Below are 20,460 nucleotides of genomic sequence, written 5' to 3'. Positions count from 1 at the left end.
CATCAGCTCAAAATATGGCCTTCAATTTGAAAGACTGGAGCGACTAGGCTTGTATACACTGGAATTTAGAAGGATGAGAGGGGATCTTATCGAAACGTATAAGATTATTAAGGGGTTGGACACGTTAGAGGCAGGAAACATGTTCCCAATGTCGGGGGAGTCCAGAACCAGGGGCCACAGTTTAAGAATAAGTGGTAGGCCATTTAGAACTGAGATGAGGAAAAACCTTTTTCAGTCAGAGAGTTGTAAATCTGTGGAATTCACTGCCTCAGAAGGCAGTGGAGGCCAATTCTCTGAATGCTTTCAAGAGAGAGCTAGATAGAGCTCTTAAGGATAGCGGAGTCAGGGGGTATGGGGAGAAGGCAGGAACCGGGTACTGATTGAGAATGATCAGCCATGATCACATTGAATGGTGTTGCTGGCTCGAAGGGCCGAATGGCCTACTCCTGCACCTATTGTCTATTGTCTATTTCAAGTCATAGAGTCATATGGCACAGAAACAGGCTAACCTAGATAGACAATAGACAGGAGGAGGCCATTCGGCCCATCGAGCCAGCACCGCCATTCAATGTGATCATGGCTGATCATTCTCAATCAGTATCCCGTTCCTGCCTTCTCCCCATACCCCCTGACTCCGCTATCCTTAAGAGCTCTATCCAGCTCTCTCTTGAATGCATTCAGAGAATTGGCCTCCACTGCCTTCTGAGGCAGAGAACTTCACAGATTCACAACTCTCTGACTGAAAAAGTTTTTCCTCATCTCAGTTCTAAATGGCCTACCCCTTATTCTTAAACTGTGGCCCCTTGTTCTGGACTCCCCCAACATTGGGAACATGTTTCCTGCCTCTAACGTGTCCAACCCCTTAATAATCTTATACGTTTTGATAAGATCCCCTCTCATCCTTGTCCCATGTAAGCTAATCCCATTCACCCACATTTAGGTTAGTTTATTGTCACGTGTACCAAGGTACAGTAAAAAGCATTTAGTTGCCAACTATCCAGTCAGCTGAAGTTATCAGGCTATCAGCATCCTATCACCAACGAGAGAGTGGTCCTGAAAACTTGCTAGTGTTACTTCTAATTCCCTCTTCCAAATCATTAATATGTATGGTAAACAGTTACGGCCCCAACACCGAGCCTTGCGGCACTCCACTCGCCACTGCCTGCCATTCTGAAAAGGACCCGTTTACTCCTACTCTTTGCAACAGTTTCTTCCCAGCTGTTATCAGGCAACTGAACCGTCCTCTCATCAACTAGAGAGCGGTCCTGACCTATCACCTACCTCAATGGAAACCTTCGAACGATCTTTAATTGAACTACTATCTACCTCATTGGAGACCCTCGGACTATCCTTGATTGGACTTTGCTGGCTTTACCTTGCACTGAACGTTATTCCCTTATCATGTATCTGTACACTGCGGACGGCTCGATTGTAATCGTGTATTGTCTTTCTGCTGACTGGTTAGCACGCAACAAAAAGCTTTTCACTGTACCTCGGTATACGTGACAGTAAACTAAACTAAACTTCCAAAAAGATGTCACCTTTCCAAAATCCAGCCCCAGGAGAGTGAAGCATCCTCCGACTGGCTAGGGCGGTCACGGTGGCGCAGCGGTAGAGTTGCCGTCTTACAGTGAATGCAGCGCCGGAGACCCAGGTTCCATCCCGACTACGGGCGCCGTCTGCACGGAGTTTGTACATTCTCCCCGTGACCTGCGTGGGTTTTCTCCGAGATCTTCGGTTTCCTCCCACACTCCAAAGACGTGCAGGTTTGTAGGTTAATTGGCTTGGTAAATGTAAAAAAACTGTCCCTAGTGGGTGTAGGATAGTGTTAACGTGCGGGGATCGCTGGTCGGCGCGGACCCGGTGGGCCGAAGGGCCTGTTTCGGCGCTGTATCTCTAAACATTCCCTGTTTCTCTAAGACAACGACATGTTCCAGCAAGCCTCTGATGCTCCTCGTCAAAATCGCTCGTGTGCTCATGCTGTAAATGTGCCACGGACTGAGCCATGTTTGTCGGCATGTGTTGTTGGACTGCAGCCCGTGTTGTTGTTTGGAGCCAGAACACTTTGTGAGCAAAGCTAAGGCCAAATGCAAGTGACAGATTTGGGTTGTTTATAATTTTCCTGTTCCATTGCCACTGCCGCGAATACTTTCAGTTCCTGCAGCACCAAAGCAATGTTTCCAGTTGCCAGCCTCTACCCAGAGTCCAATCACAGAATCACAGAGTCACACAGTGTGGAAACAGGCCCTTCGGCCCAACTTGCCCACACCGGCCAACATGTCCCATCTACACTAGTCAATAGTCCCACCTGCCCCATATCCCCCCCAAACCTGTCCTATTCATGTACCTGTCTAATTGTTTCTTAAACGTTGCAATAGTCCCAGCCTCGACTACCTCCTCCGGCAGATCGTTCCATACGCCCACCACCCTTTGCGTGAAAAAGTTACTTCTCAGATTCCTATTCAGTCAGAGAGTTGTGAATCTGTGGAATTCTCTGCCTCAGAATGCAGTGAAGGCCAATTCTCTGAATGCATTCAAGAGAGAGCTAGATAGAGCTCTTAAGGATAGCGGAGTCCCTGGTAGGCTCCAGTACAAGCTGTTCTAAGAATCCATCTCGAAGGCACTCTATAAACTCTCTTTCCTGGGGTCCATTTCCAACCTGATTTTCCCAGTCTACCTGCATTTTGAAATCTCCCATAACCTCCGTAGCATTACATTTTTGACACGCCAATTTTATCTCCTGATTCAACTTGCACCCTATGTCGAGGCTACTGTTTGGGGGCCTATAGATAACTCCCATTAGGGTCTTTTTACCCTTACAATTTCTCATTTCTATCCATACTGATTCAACATCTCCTGATTCTATGTCACCCCTTGCAAGGGAATGTATATCATTCCTTACCATCAGAGCAACCCCACCCCCTCTGCCCACCTGTCTGTCTTTTCTATACGTTGTGTACCCCTGAATATTCAGTTCCCAGCCCTGGTCCTCTTGTAGCCATGTCTCAGTGATCCCTACAACATCATACTTGCCCATGACTAACTGAGCCTCAAGCTCATCCACTTTATTTTTTATACTACGCGCATTTAAGTACAACACTTTAACTTCTGTATTCACCTCCCCTCTCACATCGGTCACAATTGGCCCTGCCCTTAATTTCTTTTCCCCTCTAGAACTTCTGTTCCCATTCTTCCGAGAGTCTTTTGCAATATCTCCTGTATTCCCTTTAACCTCATCTTCATATTCACAATTTGTTAACCCCTCCCCCCCACAACTTAGTTTAAAGCCACAGGTGTCGCACTAGCAAACCTGCCTGCCAGAATGTTTGTCCCCCTGCTGTTAAGATGTAACCCGTCCCTTTTGTACAAGTCACCCCTAGCCCAGAAGAGATCCCAGTGGTCCAGAAATCTAAATCCCTGCTCTCTGCACCAGCACACATCAAAAGCTTTTCACTGTTCACTGTTCCTCGGTGCACGTGTCAATAATCTAAACTGACTGACTGTTTCATTTTTGTTTTACTTTAGAGATACAGCGCGGAAACGGGCAGGAACGGGGTACTGATTGAGAGTGATCAGCCATGATCGCATTGAATGGCGGTGCTGGCTCGAAGGGCTGAATGGCCTACTCCTGCACCTATTGTCTATTGTCTATTGTCTATTGAAACAGGCCCTTCGGCCCACTGAGTCCACACCGACCAGCGATCTCCGCACACTAACACTACGCGACGCACACCAGGGACAATTTACACGTACACCAAGCCAATTAACCTACAAACCTGCACGTCTTTGGAGTGTGGGAGGAAACTGAAGATCACGGAGAAAACCCTCACGCAGGTCACGGGGAGAACGTACAAACTCCGTGCCCGTAGTCGTGATCGAACCCAGGTCTCCGGCGCTGTGAGGCAGCAACTCTACCGCTGCGCCACCGTGCCGCCCTAACCTAAACACGTGCACTAAACGTTATTCCCTTTATCATGTATCTGTACACTGCGGACGGCTCGATTGTAATCGTGTGTTGTCTTTCCGCTGACTGGTTAGCACGCAACAAAAGCTTTTCACTGTACCTCGGTACACGTGACAATGAACTAAGCTGATTGACTGTGAAACGAATATAATGTGTTGAAAACATTTGCAGAAGAGTTGCTGCCATGAACGTACGTACCTGGGAAGCAAATGGCTAAGTGTTCCATCAGCGCCTCGTGTGTGACTGGCTTCCTTGAAGCATTCATTGCCGAGATGGCCAGGCAAAGAATCTCCCCGAGTGGTATAAACTGTGACTGACTGATGGGAGACATGCTGATCGATGACACATTACCTAGGAATCAGACAAGAAATAAACTCCATTAGATTAGTGTCAGAAAATAACTGCAGATGCTGCTACAAATCGAAGGTATTTATTTCACAAAATGCTGGAGTAACTCAGCGGGTCAGGCAGCATCTCAGGAGAGAAGGAATGGGTGACGTTTCGGGTCGAGACCCTTCTTGAGACTGATGTCAGGGGGTGGGGGGTACAGAAAGGATATAGGTGGAGACAGGAAGTTAGAGGGAGAACTGGGAAGGGGAGGGGGGAAGAGAGGGACAGTGGATCTATATAAAGTTGGAGTAGTCAATGTTCATACCGCTGGGCTGCAAGCTGCCCAAGCGAAATATGAGGTGCTGTTCCTCCAATTTGCAGTGGGCCTCACTATGGCACTGGAGGAGGCCCATGACAGAAAGGTCAAACTGGGAGTGGGAGGGGGAGTTGAAGTGCTGAGCCACCGGGAGATCAGGTTGGTTAAGGCAGACTGAGCGGAGGTGTTGAGCGAAGCGATCGCCGAGCCTGTGCTTGGTTTCGCCGATGTAAATAAGTTGACATCTAGAGCAGCGGATGCAATAGATGAGGTTGGAGGAGGTGCAGGTGAACCTCTGTCTCACCTGGAAAGACTGTTTGGGTCCTTGGATCGATTAGATTTACAGTTACAAGACTCTGACCATATTTGTACTCAGACTTTGTACCCTTGTCAGCGGCCCTTTGCATTCTCTGTGTATGGTGTGCAAAACAAAGAATCTCACTGTGACATGTAGGGTTGCCAACTGTCCTCTATTAGCCGGGACATCCCATATTTTGGGCTAAATTGGTTTGTCCCGTACGGGACCGCCCTTGTCCCGTATTAGGCCCAGGGGGCGCTGTAGGCCTGGACATTGTAGGCCCGGACAGTGTAGGCCCGGACACTGTAGGCCAAACAGTGTAGGCCCGGACAGTGTAGCCCAGACACTGTAGGCCCGGATAGTGTATGCCCGGACAGTGTATGCCTGGACAGTGTAGGTCTGGACACTGTAGGCACGGACAGTGTAGGCCCGGACATTGTCGGCCCAGACAGTGTAGGTCCGGACACTGTAGGCCCAGACAGTGTATGCCTGGACACTGTAGGCCTGGACAGTGTAGGTCCGGACACTGTAGGCCCGGACAGTGTAGGCCCGGACAGCGTAGGCCCGGACACTGTAGGCCCGGACACTGTAGGCCCGGACAGTGTAGGCCCGGACACTGTAGGCCCGGACAGTGTAGGCCTGGACAGTGTAGGCCTGGACAGTGTAGGTCCGGACACTGTAGGCCCGGACAGTTTAGGCCTGGACAGTGTAGGCCAGGAGGCCCGGGCGCCGCCTAACGGAGGTTGCGTATTTGGGAGAAAGAAAGTTGGCAACCCTACTCGGTACCAGAGCTGTCCAGTCAGCGGAAAGACTATAAGTGATTACAATCAAGCAATCTACAGTGTGCCCTTTAGCAGGGATATGGGCCAAACGCCGGCAGGTGGGACTAGTGTAGATGGGGCATGTTGCTTGGTGTGAGCGAGTTGGGTCGGAGGGCCTGTTTCCACGCTGTGTGACTCAATAACTTAGAGTCTCGACTCAAAATGTTATCTATCCATTTTCCACCGCAGATGCTGCCTGAGCCACTGAATTCCTCCTACTCATCTTGGAATAGTCATACAGCACAGAAACTGTTAGCCCATATCCTTCTAAACCTGACAAAAGATCTCTCCTTTTGTTTTTGCTAACTATTTGTCAGCTTTTTAAAAATTGTTTACCCGGGCGGTCACGGTGGCGCGGCGGTAGAGTTGCCGCCTTACAGCTAAAAGCAGCGCCGGAGACCCGGGTTCCATCCCGACTATGGGCGCCGTCTGTACGGAGTTTGTACGTTCTCCCCGTAACCCGCGTGGGTTTTCTCCGAGATCTTCGGTTTCCTCCCACACTCCAAAGACGTGCAAGTTTGTAGGTTAATTGGCTTGGTAAATGTAATTAAAAAACTGTCCCTAGTGGGTGTAGGATGGTGTTAGTGTACAGGGATCGCTGGTCGGCGCGGACACGGTGGGCCGAAAGGGCCTGTTTCCGCGCTGTATCTCTAAACTAAACTAAATCAAATTGATGTCAACTTTTTGATCCCACAGGAAGGAATTCTTGATATTTGGTTTAGTTTAGTTTAGAGACACAGAGCGGAAACAGGCCCTTCAGCCCATCGAGTCCGCACCGACCAGCGATCCCCTATCCTACACACACTAGGGCCAATTTACAATTATACCAAGCCAATTAGCCTATAATTTGGAGTGTGGGAGAAAACCGGAGCCCCCGGAGAAAACCCACGCAGGTCACGGGGAGAACGTACAAACTCCGTACAGACAGCACCCGTAGTCGGAATGGAACCCGGGTCTTTGGCCTGGGGACTGAACAATAGACAATAGGTGCAGGAGGAGGCCATTCGGCCCTTCGAGCCAGCACCGCCATTCAATGTGATCATGGCTGATCATTCTCAATCAGTACCCCGTTCCTGCCTTCTCCCCCATACCCCCTGAACATTACTACAAGGAACCATGCACCTGCACTCCTAGATCCCACTGCTCTACAACACTCCCCAGAGGCCCACCATTCACTGTGTGGGTCCTGCTCTTGTTTGACTTCCCAAAATGCAACGCCTCACATTTCTCCGTATTAAATTCCATCAACCATTCCTCAGCCCACCTGGCCAATCGATCCAGATCCTGCTGCAATCGTTCACAATTTGACATTTCCCCCCGCCCCCAGGAAAAGTGTTCTGACTGTCTACCTTATCTAATTTTACACACTTCCATCAAGACCCCTCAACTTCCAACATTCCAGACAAACAGTTTAAGTCTGTCCAACCTCTCCTTGCTGCTAGTAGCCAATACCCTGTGGTACAGGCAGCGTTCTGGTAAACCTCCACTGCACCCTCTCCAAAGCCTCCACATTCTTCTTGTAATGGGGGTGACCAGAACTGCCCAAAATGTGAGGTCGTCCACTTTGGTGGCAAGAACAGGAAGGCAGATTATTATCCAAATGGTGTCAAGTTAGGAAAATGGGACGTACAACGAGATCTGGGTGTCCTTGTTCATCTGACACTGAAAGGAAGCACGCAGGTACAGCAGGCAGTGAAGAAAGCTAATGGCATGTTTCATAACAAGAGGAGTTGAGTATTAGACGGGACATCCCGTATTTTGGGCTAAAGTGGTTTGTCCTGTACGAGACCGCCCTTGTCCCCTATTAGTCCCGGACGGCACTGTAGGCCCGGACACTGTAGGCCCGGACACTGTAGGCCCGGACACTGTAGGCCCGGACACGGGGAGAAGGCAGGAAGGGGGTACTGATTGAGAATGATCAGCCATGATCACATTGAATGGCGGTGCTGGTTCGAAGGGCCGAAGGGCCGAATGGCCTGCTCCTGCACCTATTGTCTATTGTCTATTGACACTGTAGGCCCGGACACTGGAGGCCCGGACACTGTAGGCCCGGACACGGTGAGAAGGCAGGAACGGGGTACTGATTGAGAATGATCAGCCATGATCACATTGAATGGCGGTGCTGGCTCGAATGGCCGAATGGCCTCCTCCTGCACCTATTGTCTATTGTCTATTGACACTGTAGGCCCGGACACTGTAGTCCGGGGGCCACTGTAGTCCCGGACAGCACAGGCCCGGGCTCCGCCTAACGGAGGTTGCGTAGCAACCCGCCTCCCAGCCCGGCTGGCCGCCATTGGTGGAGCGGGAGCAAGTGGCCGCTGGCTGGGTGAGGTCACGCGGGGCGGTGACGTCACCCTATGTCCCTTATTTGGGAGTGAGGAAGTTGGCAACCCTAACCTCGGTACACGTGACAATTACTGGCTGGGTGAGGTTAATTTGGTTTCAGTTTCTGTATCATCCACATGTGCCACAGATTAGTCAGAACAAACGTTATTAAAATTCAAATACAATAGCATTAAAATAAGGGAATGGGAAAAAAGAAAAAAAGATCACTTGCTCAAGATAAAACAAATGAAAAAGCCTTGCATTTTCTTTCTTTTAGGAACCTTTGCAAAATAACTAAAATTCTGAAAACTCTATTTCCACGGTGAAAGTTTAAAACTCTGACTAAAGGAGATCTAGAAAGGGAAGAGACGGGTGGTGGGTGGTGGGTGTATGGAATGGGCTGCTAGAGGAGGTCGTGGAGCCAGGGACTATATCAACACTTTAAGGTATTTATTCACAAAGTGCTGGAGTAACTCAGCAGGTCAGGCAGCAACTCAGGAGAGAAGGAATGGGTGACCCGAAACGTCACCCATTCCTTCTCTCCTGAGATGCTGCCTGACCTGCTGAGTTACTCCAGCACTTTGTGAATAAATACCTTCGTTTTGTACCAGCATCTGCAGTTATTTTCTTACACTATTATATCAACACTTTAATGATATTTGGACAGGTACATGGATTGGACAGGTTTGGAGGGATATGGGCCCAACGCAGGCAGGTGGGACTAGTGTAGATGGACAGGTACATGGATTGGACAGGTTTGGAGGGATGTGGGCCAAACGCAGGCAGGTGGGACTAGTGTAGATGGGCAGGTACATGGATAGGACAGGTTTGGACGGATATGGGTCAAACGCAGGCAGGTGGGACTAGTGTAGATGGACAGGTACATGGATTGGACAGGTTTGGCGGGATATGGGCCAAACACAGGTGGGACTAGTGTAGATGGAATCACGAGAGGAATAGATCGGGTAGACGCACAGAGTCTTTCACTCCAAGTAGGGGAATCAAGAACAGTGAATCGGGAAAGGCCTTGATAGAGTGGATGTGGAGAGGATGTTTCCACTAGTGGGAGAGTCTAGGAAGGGTTGTCAACTTTCCTCACTCCCAAATACAGGACAAGGTGACGTCACCGCCCCACGTGACCTCACCCAGCCAGCGGCCATGTGCTCCCCGCTTCACCAATGGCGGCCGCCCGGGCTGGGAGCGGGTTGCTATGCGACCTCCATTAGGCAAACACACTCGATCCCCCTACCCAAACACACTCCGATAGCCTACACCATCTGGGCCTACAGGGCCCTCGGGCCTAATATGGGACAAGGGCGGTCCTGTACGGGATAAACTAATTTAGCCCAAAATACGGGATGTCCCGGCTAATACGGGACAGTTGGCGACCCTAGCCAGAGGCTGCAGCCCAGAATAAAAGGACGTACCTTTAGCAAGATGAGGAGGACTTTCTTTAGTGAGAGGGTGGTGAACTAATTGCCACAGAAGGCTGTGGAGGCCGTCAATGGACATTTTTACGGTAGAGATTGATAGATTCTTGATTAGTACGGTTGTCAGGGGTTATGGGGAGAAGGCAGGAGAATGGGGTGGACAGGGAAAGATAGGCCAGCCATGATTGAATGGCAGAGTGGACTCGACTGGTCTAATTCTGCTCCTATATCATGAACGATGGGCTGAATGGCCTAATTCTGTTCCTGTCACTTATGATCTTATGGACTTATGAAGAACCAGAGGACATAGGTTGGAGGTGAGGGGGGGAAAGATTTAATAGGAACCAGAGGGGTACCTATTTTACACAGAAGGGGGTGGGTGTACGGAACGAGCTGCCGGAGGAGGCATTGAGGCTGGGACTATTGCAATGTTTAAGAAACATTTGGACAGGTATGTGGATAGGACAGGTTTGGAGAGACACGGGCCTAACGCGGGCAGGTGGGACAAGTGTCGATGGGACATGTTGGTCGGCATAGGCGAGGGTTGGTTTCTGTGCTGCATGACTCTATGCCACTGGAGACAGTGGGGCTAGGTTACCAGCCTCCGAGGTTAAATGTCGCAATTACCACATGCGATTAACGCGCAGCCCTTGATTGCAATGCAGGAAGCATGTCAACCTTGCGCTGCCTGCAGAACATAATGATTGCTGACAGGCAGGGTCACTTTGGGCGTGGGAAGGAGACTAACGATGGCAGACGAACAGAAGCTCAACATCACACTTGCAGGCAGAACTGAAGTGCTCTTGCAAAGCAGTCACTCATGTTGAGGGTTGCCAACTGTCCCGTATTAGCCGGGACATCCCCTATATTGGGCTAAATTGGTTTGTCTCGTATGGGACCGCCCTTGTCCCGTATTAGGCCCGAGGAATGCTGGAGGCCCGGACACTGTAGGCCCGGACAGTGTAGGCCTGGACAGTGTAGGCCCGGACAGTGTAGTCCCGGACCGTGTAGGCCGGGACAGTGTAGGCCCGGACAGTGTAGGCCCGGACAGTGTAGGCCCGGACCGTGTAGGCCCGGACCGTGTAGGCCGGGACAGTGTAGGCCGACAGTGTAGGCCCGGACAGTGTAGGCCCGGACACTGTAGGCCCGGACAGTGTAGGCCCGGACCGTGTAGGCCCGGACCTTGTAGGCCGGGACAGTGTAGGCCCAGACAGTGTAGGCCCGGACAGTGTAGGCCCGGACACTGTAGACCCGGACAGTGTAGGCCCGGACAGTGTAGGCCCGGACAGTGAAGGCCTGGACAGTGTAGATTCGGATACTGTAGGTCCGGAGGCCGCCTAACGGAGGTTGCGCAGCAACCCGCCCCCCCCGGCCCGAGTGGCCGCCACTAGTTTAGTGGGAGCATGTGGCCGCTGGCTGGGTGAGGTCAAGTGGGGCGCGGGGAGGTGTGACGTCACCTTGTCCCTTATTTGGGAGTCTGATAGTTGGCACCCCCTACTCATGCTGCACCCGTGTAGATTATGGTAAAGTACAGCACAGGAACAGGCCCTTCGGCCCACCATGTCCCTGCCGAACATGATGCCAAGTCCAACTCTTATCTGCCCGCACGTGATCCATATCCCTCTAAACCCCTGCAGATCCATGTGCCTATTTCAGTTTTAGACTTACAGCGCGGAAACAGGCCCTTCGGCCCACCGAGTCCGCACCGACCAGCGATCCCCGCACATTAACACTATCCTACACACACTAGGGACAATTTACAATTAAACCAAGCCAATTAACCTACAAACCTGTACGCCTTAGGAATGTGGGTGGAAACCGAAGAACTTGGAGAAAACCCACGCAGGTCACGGGGAGAACGTACAAACTCCGCACAGACAGCACCTGTAGTCAGGATCGAACCGGGGCTCTGGCGCCGTGAGGCAGTAGCTCTACCGAGACGCCACCGTGCCTTTCCAAAAGCCTCAAACACCATTATTGTTTCCGCCTCCACCACTACCTCCCGACAGCACATTCCAGGCCCCCACCACCCTCTGTGTTAACAAAACTTGCCCCACTGATCTCCTTTAAACTTTGCCCTCTCACCTCTAAGATAGGCCCTCGAATATGTGATATTTTCATCCTGGGGAGAAAGGTTCTGACTGTCCACCCTATCTAAGCCTCTCATAATTTTTATAAACTTCTATCAGGACTCCCCTCAACCTCCAGAGAAAACAATCCAACTTTGTCCATCCTCCACCTGTAGCTAATGCCCTCTAATCCGGGCACTATTCTGGTAAACCTCCACTGCACTCTTTTTCGAGTTTGTAAGCTGTAGGAGCAGACTTAGGCCATTCGGCCCATTGCGTCTACTCCGCCATTCCATCATGGCTGACCTATCTCTCCCTCTCAGCCCCATTCTCTTGCCTTCTCCCCATAACCTTTGACCACCTGTACCGATCAATAGCCTGTTGATCTCCATTTTTAAAATACCCAGAAGACTTGGCGTCCATCACTGTCTGTGACAATGAACTCATTTAGTCTTCTCTTTGAATGAACAGCACACAACACAAAAGCTTTTCACTGTACCTAAACTAAACAACAGATCAACCAATGCCATTCTCCTCCCGAGTACGCCAAACTAGCACATACATGCGTGCGTGCGTGCAACCACGCATGTACGCACACACATAAGGTTGCCAACTGTCCCGTATTAGCCAGGACATCCTCTATATTGGGCTAAATTGGTTTGTCCCGTACGGGACCGCCCTTGTCCCAAATTAGGCCCGGGGGAAGGGCGCTGTAGGCCCGGACAGTGTAGGCCCGGGGGCAGCTGTAGGCCGCTTACGGAGGTTGCATAGCAACCCGCCTCCCGGCACGGGCGGCCGCCATTGGTGGAGCGGGAGCACGCGGCCACTGGCTGGGTGAGGTCACGTGGAGCGCGGGGCGGCGACGTCACCCTTTGCCCCTTATTTGGGAGTGAGAAAGTTGGCAACCCGACCTGCACGCCACACACACCCTTTTGGAAAACCTGGGCCTCCAGTTTATTATTGTCACAAGGTACAGTGAAAAGCTCTTTTCTGGAGTGCTATCCAGTCAAAAAGACTATACATGATTATAATCATGTGTAGAGAACACAGTGTACAGATGCAGGGTAAATAGTATTTCCAAACAAGAAATTATTATAGTTGAAAATCTTTTGCAATTGCAAAAGGTAAACAATTCTAATTAACACTGACCTGCTTTTCTCCACTGAGTATCTGCAATTCATACTGTAATTGGTATAAATTACTAAAGTATTCCCTAAATACCACAATTTGCGTAAGAACAGCTGTGATAATCCTCAACTCACTCAGGCATGTGTATGAATATGAAGCTAGACACAAAAAGCTGGAGTAACTCAGCAGGTCAGACAGCATCTCTGGAGAAAAGGAATAGGTGACGTTTTGGGTCTCGACAATAGACAATAGACAATAGGTGAAGGAGGAGGCCATTCGGCCCTTCGAGCCAGCACCGCCATTCAATGTGATCATGGCTGATCATCCACAATCAATACCCCGTTCCTGCCTTCTCCCCGTACCCCCTGACTCCGCTATCCTTAAGAGCTCTATCTAGCTCTCTCTTGAATGCATTCAGAGAATTGGCCTCCACTGCCTTCTGAGGCAGAGAATTCCACAGATTTACAACTCTCTGACTGAAAAGGTTTTTCCTCATCTCCGTTCTAAATGGCCTACCCCTTATTCTTAAACTGTGGCCCCTGGTTCTGGACTCCCCCAACATCAGCCATTCCTTCTCTCCAGAAATGCTGCCTGCCCTGCTGAGTTACCTTAGCTTTTTGTGTCTACCCAGGTTTAGTTTAGTAGCGAGATACAGCGCGGAAGCAGGCCCTTCGGCCCACTGAGTCCGCGTCGACCAGTGATCCCATAACACTAGCACTACCCGACACACAATAGGAACAATTTACAATTATACCAAGCCAATTAGCCTCCAAACCTGTACGTTTTTGGAGTGTGGGAGGAAACCGGAGCACCCGGAGAAAACCCACGCAGGTCACGGGGAGAACGTACAAACTCCGTACAGAAAGCACCTGTAGTCAGGATCGAACCCGGGTCTCTGGCACTGTAAGACGGCAAATCTACCACTGCGCCACCGTGCCGCCCGCGTTTGTAGGTTAACTGGCCTCTGAAAAATTGTCCCGCATGCAAGGAGTAGACGAGAAAGTAGGATAACATAGAACTAGTGTGAACGAGTCAACGTCGGTCGGCATGGATTCGGTGGGCCGAAGGGCCTGTTTCCGTGCTGTATCTCTAAACATCAATAAGCCTCTTTCATTTCTTTCGCCTGAAGTAAGTGATCATTTTTTCTTTTCCTTTTCTCCTTTTTCAAAACTATTGAATTTTAATTAATAACATTTGTTACGGCAAAGTTTTGGCTGAAATGAAAAATTGTGGCTGGTACTTCGGATAAAGAAACTGAACCAAATTAACCTCTCGATCTCCTAAGCAATGCCACAAAGTTCATGTTCGTAATTTCTAGGAGCAGAAATAGGCCATTCGGCCCATCGTTACTCCACCATCTATCTCCCTCTCCTAACCCCATTCTCCTGCCTTCTCCCAAAAACCTCTGACACCCGTACTAATCCAGAATCTATCTCCTTAAAAATATCCACTGACTTGGCCTCCACACCTATCTGTGGCAATGAATTCCACAGATTCACCACCCTCTGACTAAAGAAATTCTTCCTCATCTCTTTTCTAAAAGTACATCCTTTTATTCTGAGGCCTCTGGTCCTAGACTCTCCAACTACTGGAAACATTCTCTCCACATCCACTCTATCCAGGCCTCTCACTATTCATTAAGTTTCAATGAGGTCCCCCCTCATTCTTCTAAACTCCAGTGAGTACAGGCCCGGTGCTGACAAACGCTCATCATATGTTACCCCACTCATTCTTGGGATCATTCTCGTGAATGTCCTCTGGACCCTCTCTAGCACGCCCTTCCTCAGATATAGGGGCCCAAAAATTGCTCACAATTCTCCAGTGTCTTGTAATGCCTCAGCAGTACACCCCTGTTTTTATATTCTAATCCTTTTGCAATAAATGCTGGCCTTCCTTACTTCCAATTCGAATTACAAATTAATTTTTTGTGAATCCTGCACCAGTTGCCAACTGTCCCGTATTAGCTGGGACACCTCGTAATTTGGGCTAAATTGGTTCGTCCCATATGGGACTGCCCTTGTCCCGTATTAGGCCCGGATGCTGTGGGCACCGGACACTGTAAGCCCGGGCACTGTAGGCCCGGACACTGTAGGCCCGGACACTGTAGGCCCGGACAATGTAGGCCCGGGCACTGTAGGCCCGGGCACTGTAGGCCCGGGCACTGTAGGCCCGGGCACTGTAGGCCCGGACACTGTAGGCCCGGACACTGTAGGCCCGGACACTGTGGGCACCGGACACTGTAGCCCGGGGGCCGCAGTAGTGCCCGGACAGTGTAGGCCCAGGGTACCGCCTAACGGAGGTTGCGTAGCAACCCGCATCCCGGCCCGGGCGGCCGCCATTGGTGGAGCGGGAGCACGTGGCCGCTGGCTGGGTGTAGTCACTTGGGGCGCGGGGCGGTGATGTCACCATGTCCCTTATTTGCGAGTGAGAAAGTTGGCAACCCTAACCAGCACTCCCAAGTCCGGTTTCAGAATTCTCTCCCAATTTATAAAATAGTCTACGCCTTTAGTCCTACGATCAAAATGCACGACTCCACACTTTGCTACGCTGTATTCATTGCTACGTCCTTTTACAAGGATGTTGCCAGGACTCGAGGGCCTGAGCTATAGAGATAAGTTGGGCAGGCTAGGACTTAATTCATTGAAGCACAGGAGGATGAGGGGTGATTTTATAGAGGTGTGCAAAATCATGAGAGGAATAGATCAGGTAGATGCAGAGTCTCTTGCCCAGAGTAGGGGAATCAAGTACCAGAGGACATAGTTTTAAGGTGAGGGGTGGAAAGATTTAATAGGAACCCGAGGGGTAACTTTGTCATGCATAGGGTGGTGGATGTATGGAACAAGCTGCCGGAGGAGGTAGATGAGGCAGGTGCTATTGCAATGTTTACGAAACAGTTGGACAGGTACATGGATAGGACAGGTTCAGAGGGATATGGGCCGAACCCAGGCAGGTGAGACTAGTGTAGTTTAAGTTAGTTTAGAGATACAGCGCGGAAACAGGCCCTTTCGGCCCACCGGGTCCGCGCCGACCAGCGATCCCCGCACACTAACACTATACTACACCCACTGGGGACAATTTTTACATTTACCAAGTCAATTAACCTACAAACCCGTACGGCTTTGGAGTGTGGGACGAAACTGAAGATAATAGACAATAGACAATAGGTGCAGGAGGAGGCCATTCGGCCCTTCGAGCCAGCACCGCCATTCAATGTGATCATGGCTGATCATTCTCAATCAGTACCCCGTTCCTGCCTTCTCCCCATAACCCCTCACTCCGCTATCCTTAAGAGCTCTATCTAGCTCTCTCTGGAATGCATTCAGAGAATTGGCCTCCACTGCCTTTTGAGGCAGAGAATTCCACAGATTCACAACTCTCTGACTGAAAAAGTTTTTCCTCATCTCAGTTCTAAATGGCCTACCCCTTATTCTTAAAATGTGGCCCCTTGTTCTGAACTCCCCCAACATTGGGAACATGTTTCCTGCCTCTAACGTGTCCAACCCCTTAATAATCTTATAACTTTTCGATAAGATCTCCTCTCATCCTTCTAAATTCCAGTGTATACAAGCCTAGTCGCTCCAGTCTTTCAACATATGATTGCCCCGCCATTCTGGGAATTAACCTAGTAAACCTACGCTGCACGCCCTCAATAGAAAGAATATCCTTCCTCAAATTTGGAGACCAAAACTGCACACAGTACTCCAGGTGCGGTCTCACTAGGGCCCTGCACAACTGCAGAAGGACCTCTTTGCTCCTGTACTCAACAACTCTTGTTATGAAGGCCAACATTCCATCTCGGAAAAAACCCACGCAGGTCACGGGGAGAACGTACAAACTCCGTACAGACAGCACCCGTAGTCAGGATGGAACCCGGGTCTCCGGCGCTGCCAGCGCTGTCAGGCAGCAACTCTACCGCTGCGCCACCGTGCAGTAGATGGGACATGTTGGTCGGTGTGGGAAGTTGGGCTAAAGGGCCTGTTTCCACACTGTAAGACTCTATGACACTATGCATGTAAAAGAGAATCTCACTGTGCACATGAGAGACAATAAAGAGCCATTGAACAATATGATCACCCCTTTTTTACTTCTCAGCCTCACCCATATAGCTCCTCATATTTTGCTTGGGCAGCTTACAGCCCAGTGGTATGAATATTGATTCCTCTCACTTCAGGTAGCCCCGGCATTCCCTCTCTCTCTATCGAAGGTATTTATTCACAAAATGCTGGAGTAACTCAGCAGGTCAGGCAGCATCTCAGGAGAGAAGGAATGGGTGACGTTTCGGGTCGGGACCCTTCTTCAGACTGAAGTGCCTGATCAGTCTGAAGAAGGGTCTCGACCCGAAACGTCACCCATTCCTTCTCTCCAGAGATGCTGCCTGACCTGCTGAGTTACTCCAGCTTTTTGTGTCTATCTTCGGTTTAAACCAGCTTCTGCAGTTCCTTCTTACACAATAGACAATAGGAGCAGGAGGAGGCCATTCGGCCCTTCGAGCCAGCACCGCCATTCACTGTGATCATGGCTGATCATCCCCAATCAGTACCCCGTTCCTGCCTTCTCCCCATACCCTGACTCCACTATCATTTTGAGCTCTATCTAACTCTCTCTTGAAAGCATCCAGAGAATTGGCCTCCACTGCCTTCTGAGGCAGAGAATTCCACAGATTCACAACTCTCTGGGTGAAAAGGTTTTTCCTCATCTCCGTTCTACATGGCCTACCCCCTTATTCTTAAACTGAGGCCCCTGGTTCTGGACTCCCCCAACATTGGGAACATGTTTCCTGCCTCTAGCGTGTCCAATCCCTTAATAATCTTATATGTTTCGATAAGATCCCCTCTCATCCTTCTAAATTCCAGTGAATACAAGCCCAGTCGCTCCAGTCTTTCAACACACGACAGTTCAGCCATCCCGGGAATTAACCTGGTGAACCTACGCTGCACTGCCTCAATAGCAAGAATGTCCTTCCTCAAATTAGGAGACCAAAACTGCACACAAATCACCAGTAAAGTCGTCTGGGATAAGTTTCAGAGATTAATAATTTCCCTGCAGGCATCACAGGACACAGCATGTTGACAATTTCAGCAGTTTCACTTACACAGACAAATTGCAAGGAGACATTTTATAAGACATTTGGACAAGTACATGGGCAGGAAAGGTTTAGAGACGTACTAGACCAAGTGGACCTGTATGGGCCCAAACCTCTCCTGCTTTGGTGCATCACCCTCTCCCTTCCCCCCCCCCTCCCCCATCCCCCACAACCCCTTCCCATCCCCTCTTTTCCCTTCCCCTCTCCCCCACTCCATCTTCCTCAACCCCCCCTTATCCTCCCTCCTCCCCCCACCCCCTTCCCTCCCTCCCCCTCCCTAGGAGATAGATTTAAAACGTGAATAACTTTATAAAATATAACATAATTTCAATGAAACCTCTTCCATTAGCACCAAAGGTGGCCCTAAAATTATAGACAATAGACAATAGACAATAGGTGCAGGAAGAGGCCATTCGGCCCTTCGGCCCTTCGAGCCAGCACCGCCATTCAATGTGATCATGGCTGATCATTCTCAATCAGTACCCCGTTCCTGCCTTCTCCCCATACCCCCTGACTCCGCTATCATTAAGAGCTCTATCTAGCTCTCTCTTGAATGCATTCAGAGAATTGGCCTCCACTGCCTTCTGAGGCAGAGAATTCCACAGATTCACAACTCTCTGACTGAAAAAGTTTTTCCTCATCTCAGTTCTAAATGGCCTACCCCTTATTCTTAAACTGTGGCCCCTAGTTCTGGACTCCCCCAACATTGGGAACATGTTTCCTGCCTCTAACGTGTCCAACCCCTTAATAATCTTATACGTTTCGATAAGATCCCCTCTCATCCTTCTAAATTCCAGTGTAGGAAGGAATAGTCGCACTATCGTGTACCGTTTTGGCCGTAGTTCAAGAACAAACAAACAAACAAGCCAGAGTTTTAGTATATAGATGGGCCAAACCCGGGTAGGTGGGACTAGATTATATGGGGCGTGTTGGTCGGAGTGAGAAAGTTGGGCCGAAGGGCCTGTTTCCATGCTATATGACTCTATGGGAAAAATTACCTGCAGTTTAATGCAACAATCAAAATTCTTTTTTTAAAAGGTACATACTTGAGAGAGTGTGTGGGAAGGAATTGCAGATAGATGCTAGTTTACATCGAAGATAGACTGAAAGTGCTGCAGTAACTCAGGGTCAGACAGCATCTCTGAGGATGGGGCGAAGGGGAATCGAGTCTGACGAAGGGTCTCGTCCCAAAACGTCACCTATCCATGTTCTCCAGGGACACTGCGTGACCCGCTGAGTTACTCCAGCACTCTGTGAAACGTCACCTGTCCATGTTCTCCAGGGACACTGCCTGACCCGCTGAGTTACTCTAGCACTCTGTGTCTTTCTACGACATGAGACAATTGCCCGGTTTGTAAAGGAATGAATTCCTAATGGGGAAACCAAACTGCACTCTGTCAAAATTCACCCAACCTATTGTGTTTTAGAAAAGAGATCAGGACAGCACCAAAATAGGTCCTTCGGCCTACCATGCAAGTGCTGAACATGATGCTAAATTAATCTAATCTCCTCTGCCTGCATGTGATCCATATCCCACCATTCCCTGCATATCCCATGTGCCTATCTAAAAGGCATTTAAAGTTTGTCAATGGGCACAGTACACAGGAATAGCAGAGGCTGGTTTATACCAAAGATTGCCACAAAATGCTGGAGTAACTCAGCGGGTCAGGCAGCATCTCTGGAGAACATGGATAGGTGACGTTTCACAGAGTGCTGGAGTAACTCAGCGGGTCAGGCAGCATTTATTCTGCTCCCTGTTCTATGTTCAAATAAGTTAATAAACTCTCACAGCGTCCTGACCAAAGTCCTCTCCTCAACCAACACCATCAACAACAAATACACTGCCCGAGGAGTTTCTTTGTGTGTGGGATTGTCCACTGTACACACTGTGGTGCATTATGTTGCCTATGCACTGGTAAATATTTGGAGTACACAGCTCTGGGCCTGCAAGGAACATCACCAACACAAGGCATTACCATCACAACCAGCTGCTTCCTCTTAATTCAATCCATTGTGAAGCAGGCTGCTCGCTATCAGTACTGATCTCACACTGAAGTACACCCAGTGTCTAAGGTTGCCAACCGTCCCGTATTAGCCGGGACATCCCGTATTTTGGGCTAAATTGGTTTGTCCCGTATGGGACCGCCCTTGTCCCATATTAGGCCCGGGGGGGCACTGTAGGCCCGGACGCTGTAGGCCCGGACAGTGTAGGCCCGGACACTGTAGGCTCGGACACTGTAGGCCCGGACACTGTATGCCCGGACACTGTAGGCCCGGCCCGGCCCAGCCCACCTCCAGTTTAAATTCCATTTGGAATATTTTGGAGGACCAAGAACCAAGAACACTGTAGGCCCGGACACTGTCGGCCCAGACGCTGTAAGCCTGGGAGCACTGTAGGCCCGGACGCTATAGACCCGGACACTGTAGGCCCGGACACTGTAGGTCCGAACACTGTAAGTCCGGACACTGTAGGTCCGGACAGTGTAGGTCCAGACAGTGTAGGTCCAGACAGTGTAGGTCCAGACAGTGTAGGCCCGGACGCCACCTAACGGAGGTTGCGTGGCAACCCGTCTTCCGGCCCGGGCGGCCGCCATTGGTGGAGTGGGAGCATGTGGCCGCTGGCTGGATGAGGTCACGTGGGACGCGGGGCGGTGATGTCACCTTTTGTCCCTTATTTGGGAATGAGATAGTTGGCA

General features: G+C 50.1%; 1 protein-coding gene across 5 annotated transcripts in view; it reads right to left on the bottom strand.

Moving 5' to 3' along the window:
- The window catches only part of LOC144592187 (storkhead-box protein 2-like), a 203,519-nt gene that overhangs the window by 26,048 nt on the left and 157,011 nt on the right, over window positions 1-20,460 (bottom strand). For all 5 annotated transcript variants that reach the window (XM_078396662.1, XM_078396664.1, XM_078396663.1 and 2 more), the window contains one exon: window positions 4,163-4,315. In XM_078396662.1, the coding sequence (XP_078252788.1) occupies window positions 4,163-4,315 (153 nt within the window). The remainder of the gene's footprint in view (window positions 1-4,162; window positions 4,316-20,460) is intronic.

Source organism: Rhinoraja longicauda, chromosome 3 (assembly GCF_053455715.1).
Source record: "Rhinoraja longicauda isolate Sanriku21f chromosome 3, sRhiLon1.1, whole genome shotgun sequence".
NCBI classification, from domain to species: domain Eukaryota; kingdom Metazoa; phylum Chordata; class Chondrichthyes; order Rajiformes; family Arhynchobatidae; genus Rhinoraja; species Rhinoraja longicauda.
The sequence above is the reverse complement of the archived record's forward strand: the minus strand, read 5'-3'. Positions and strand labels throughout refer to the sequence as shown.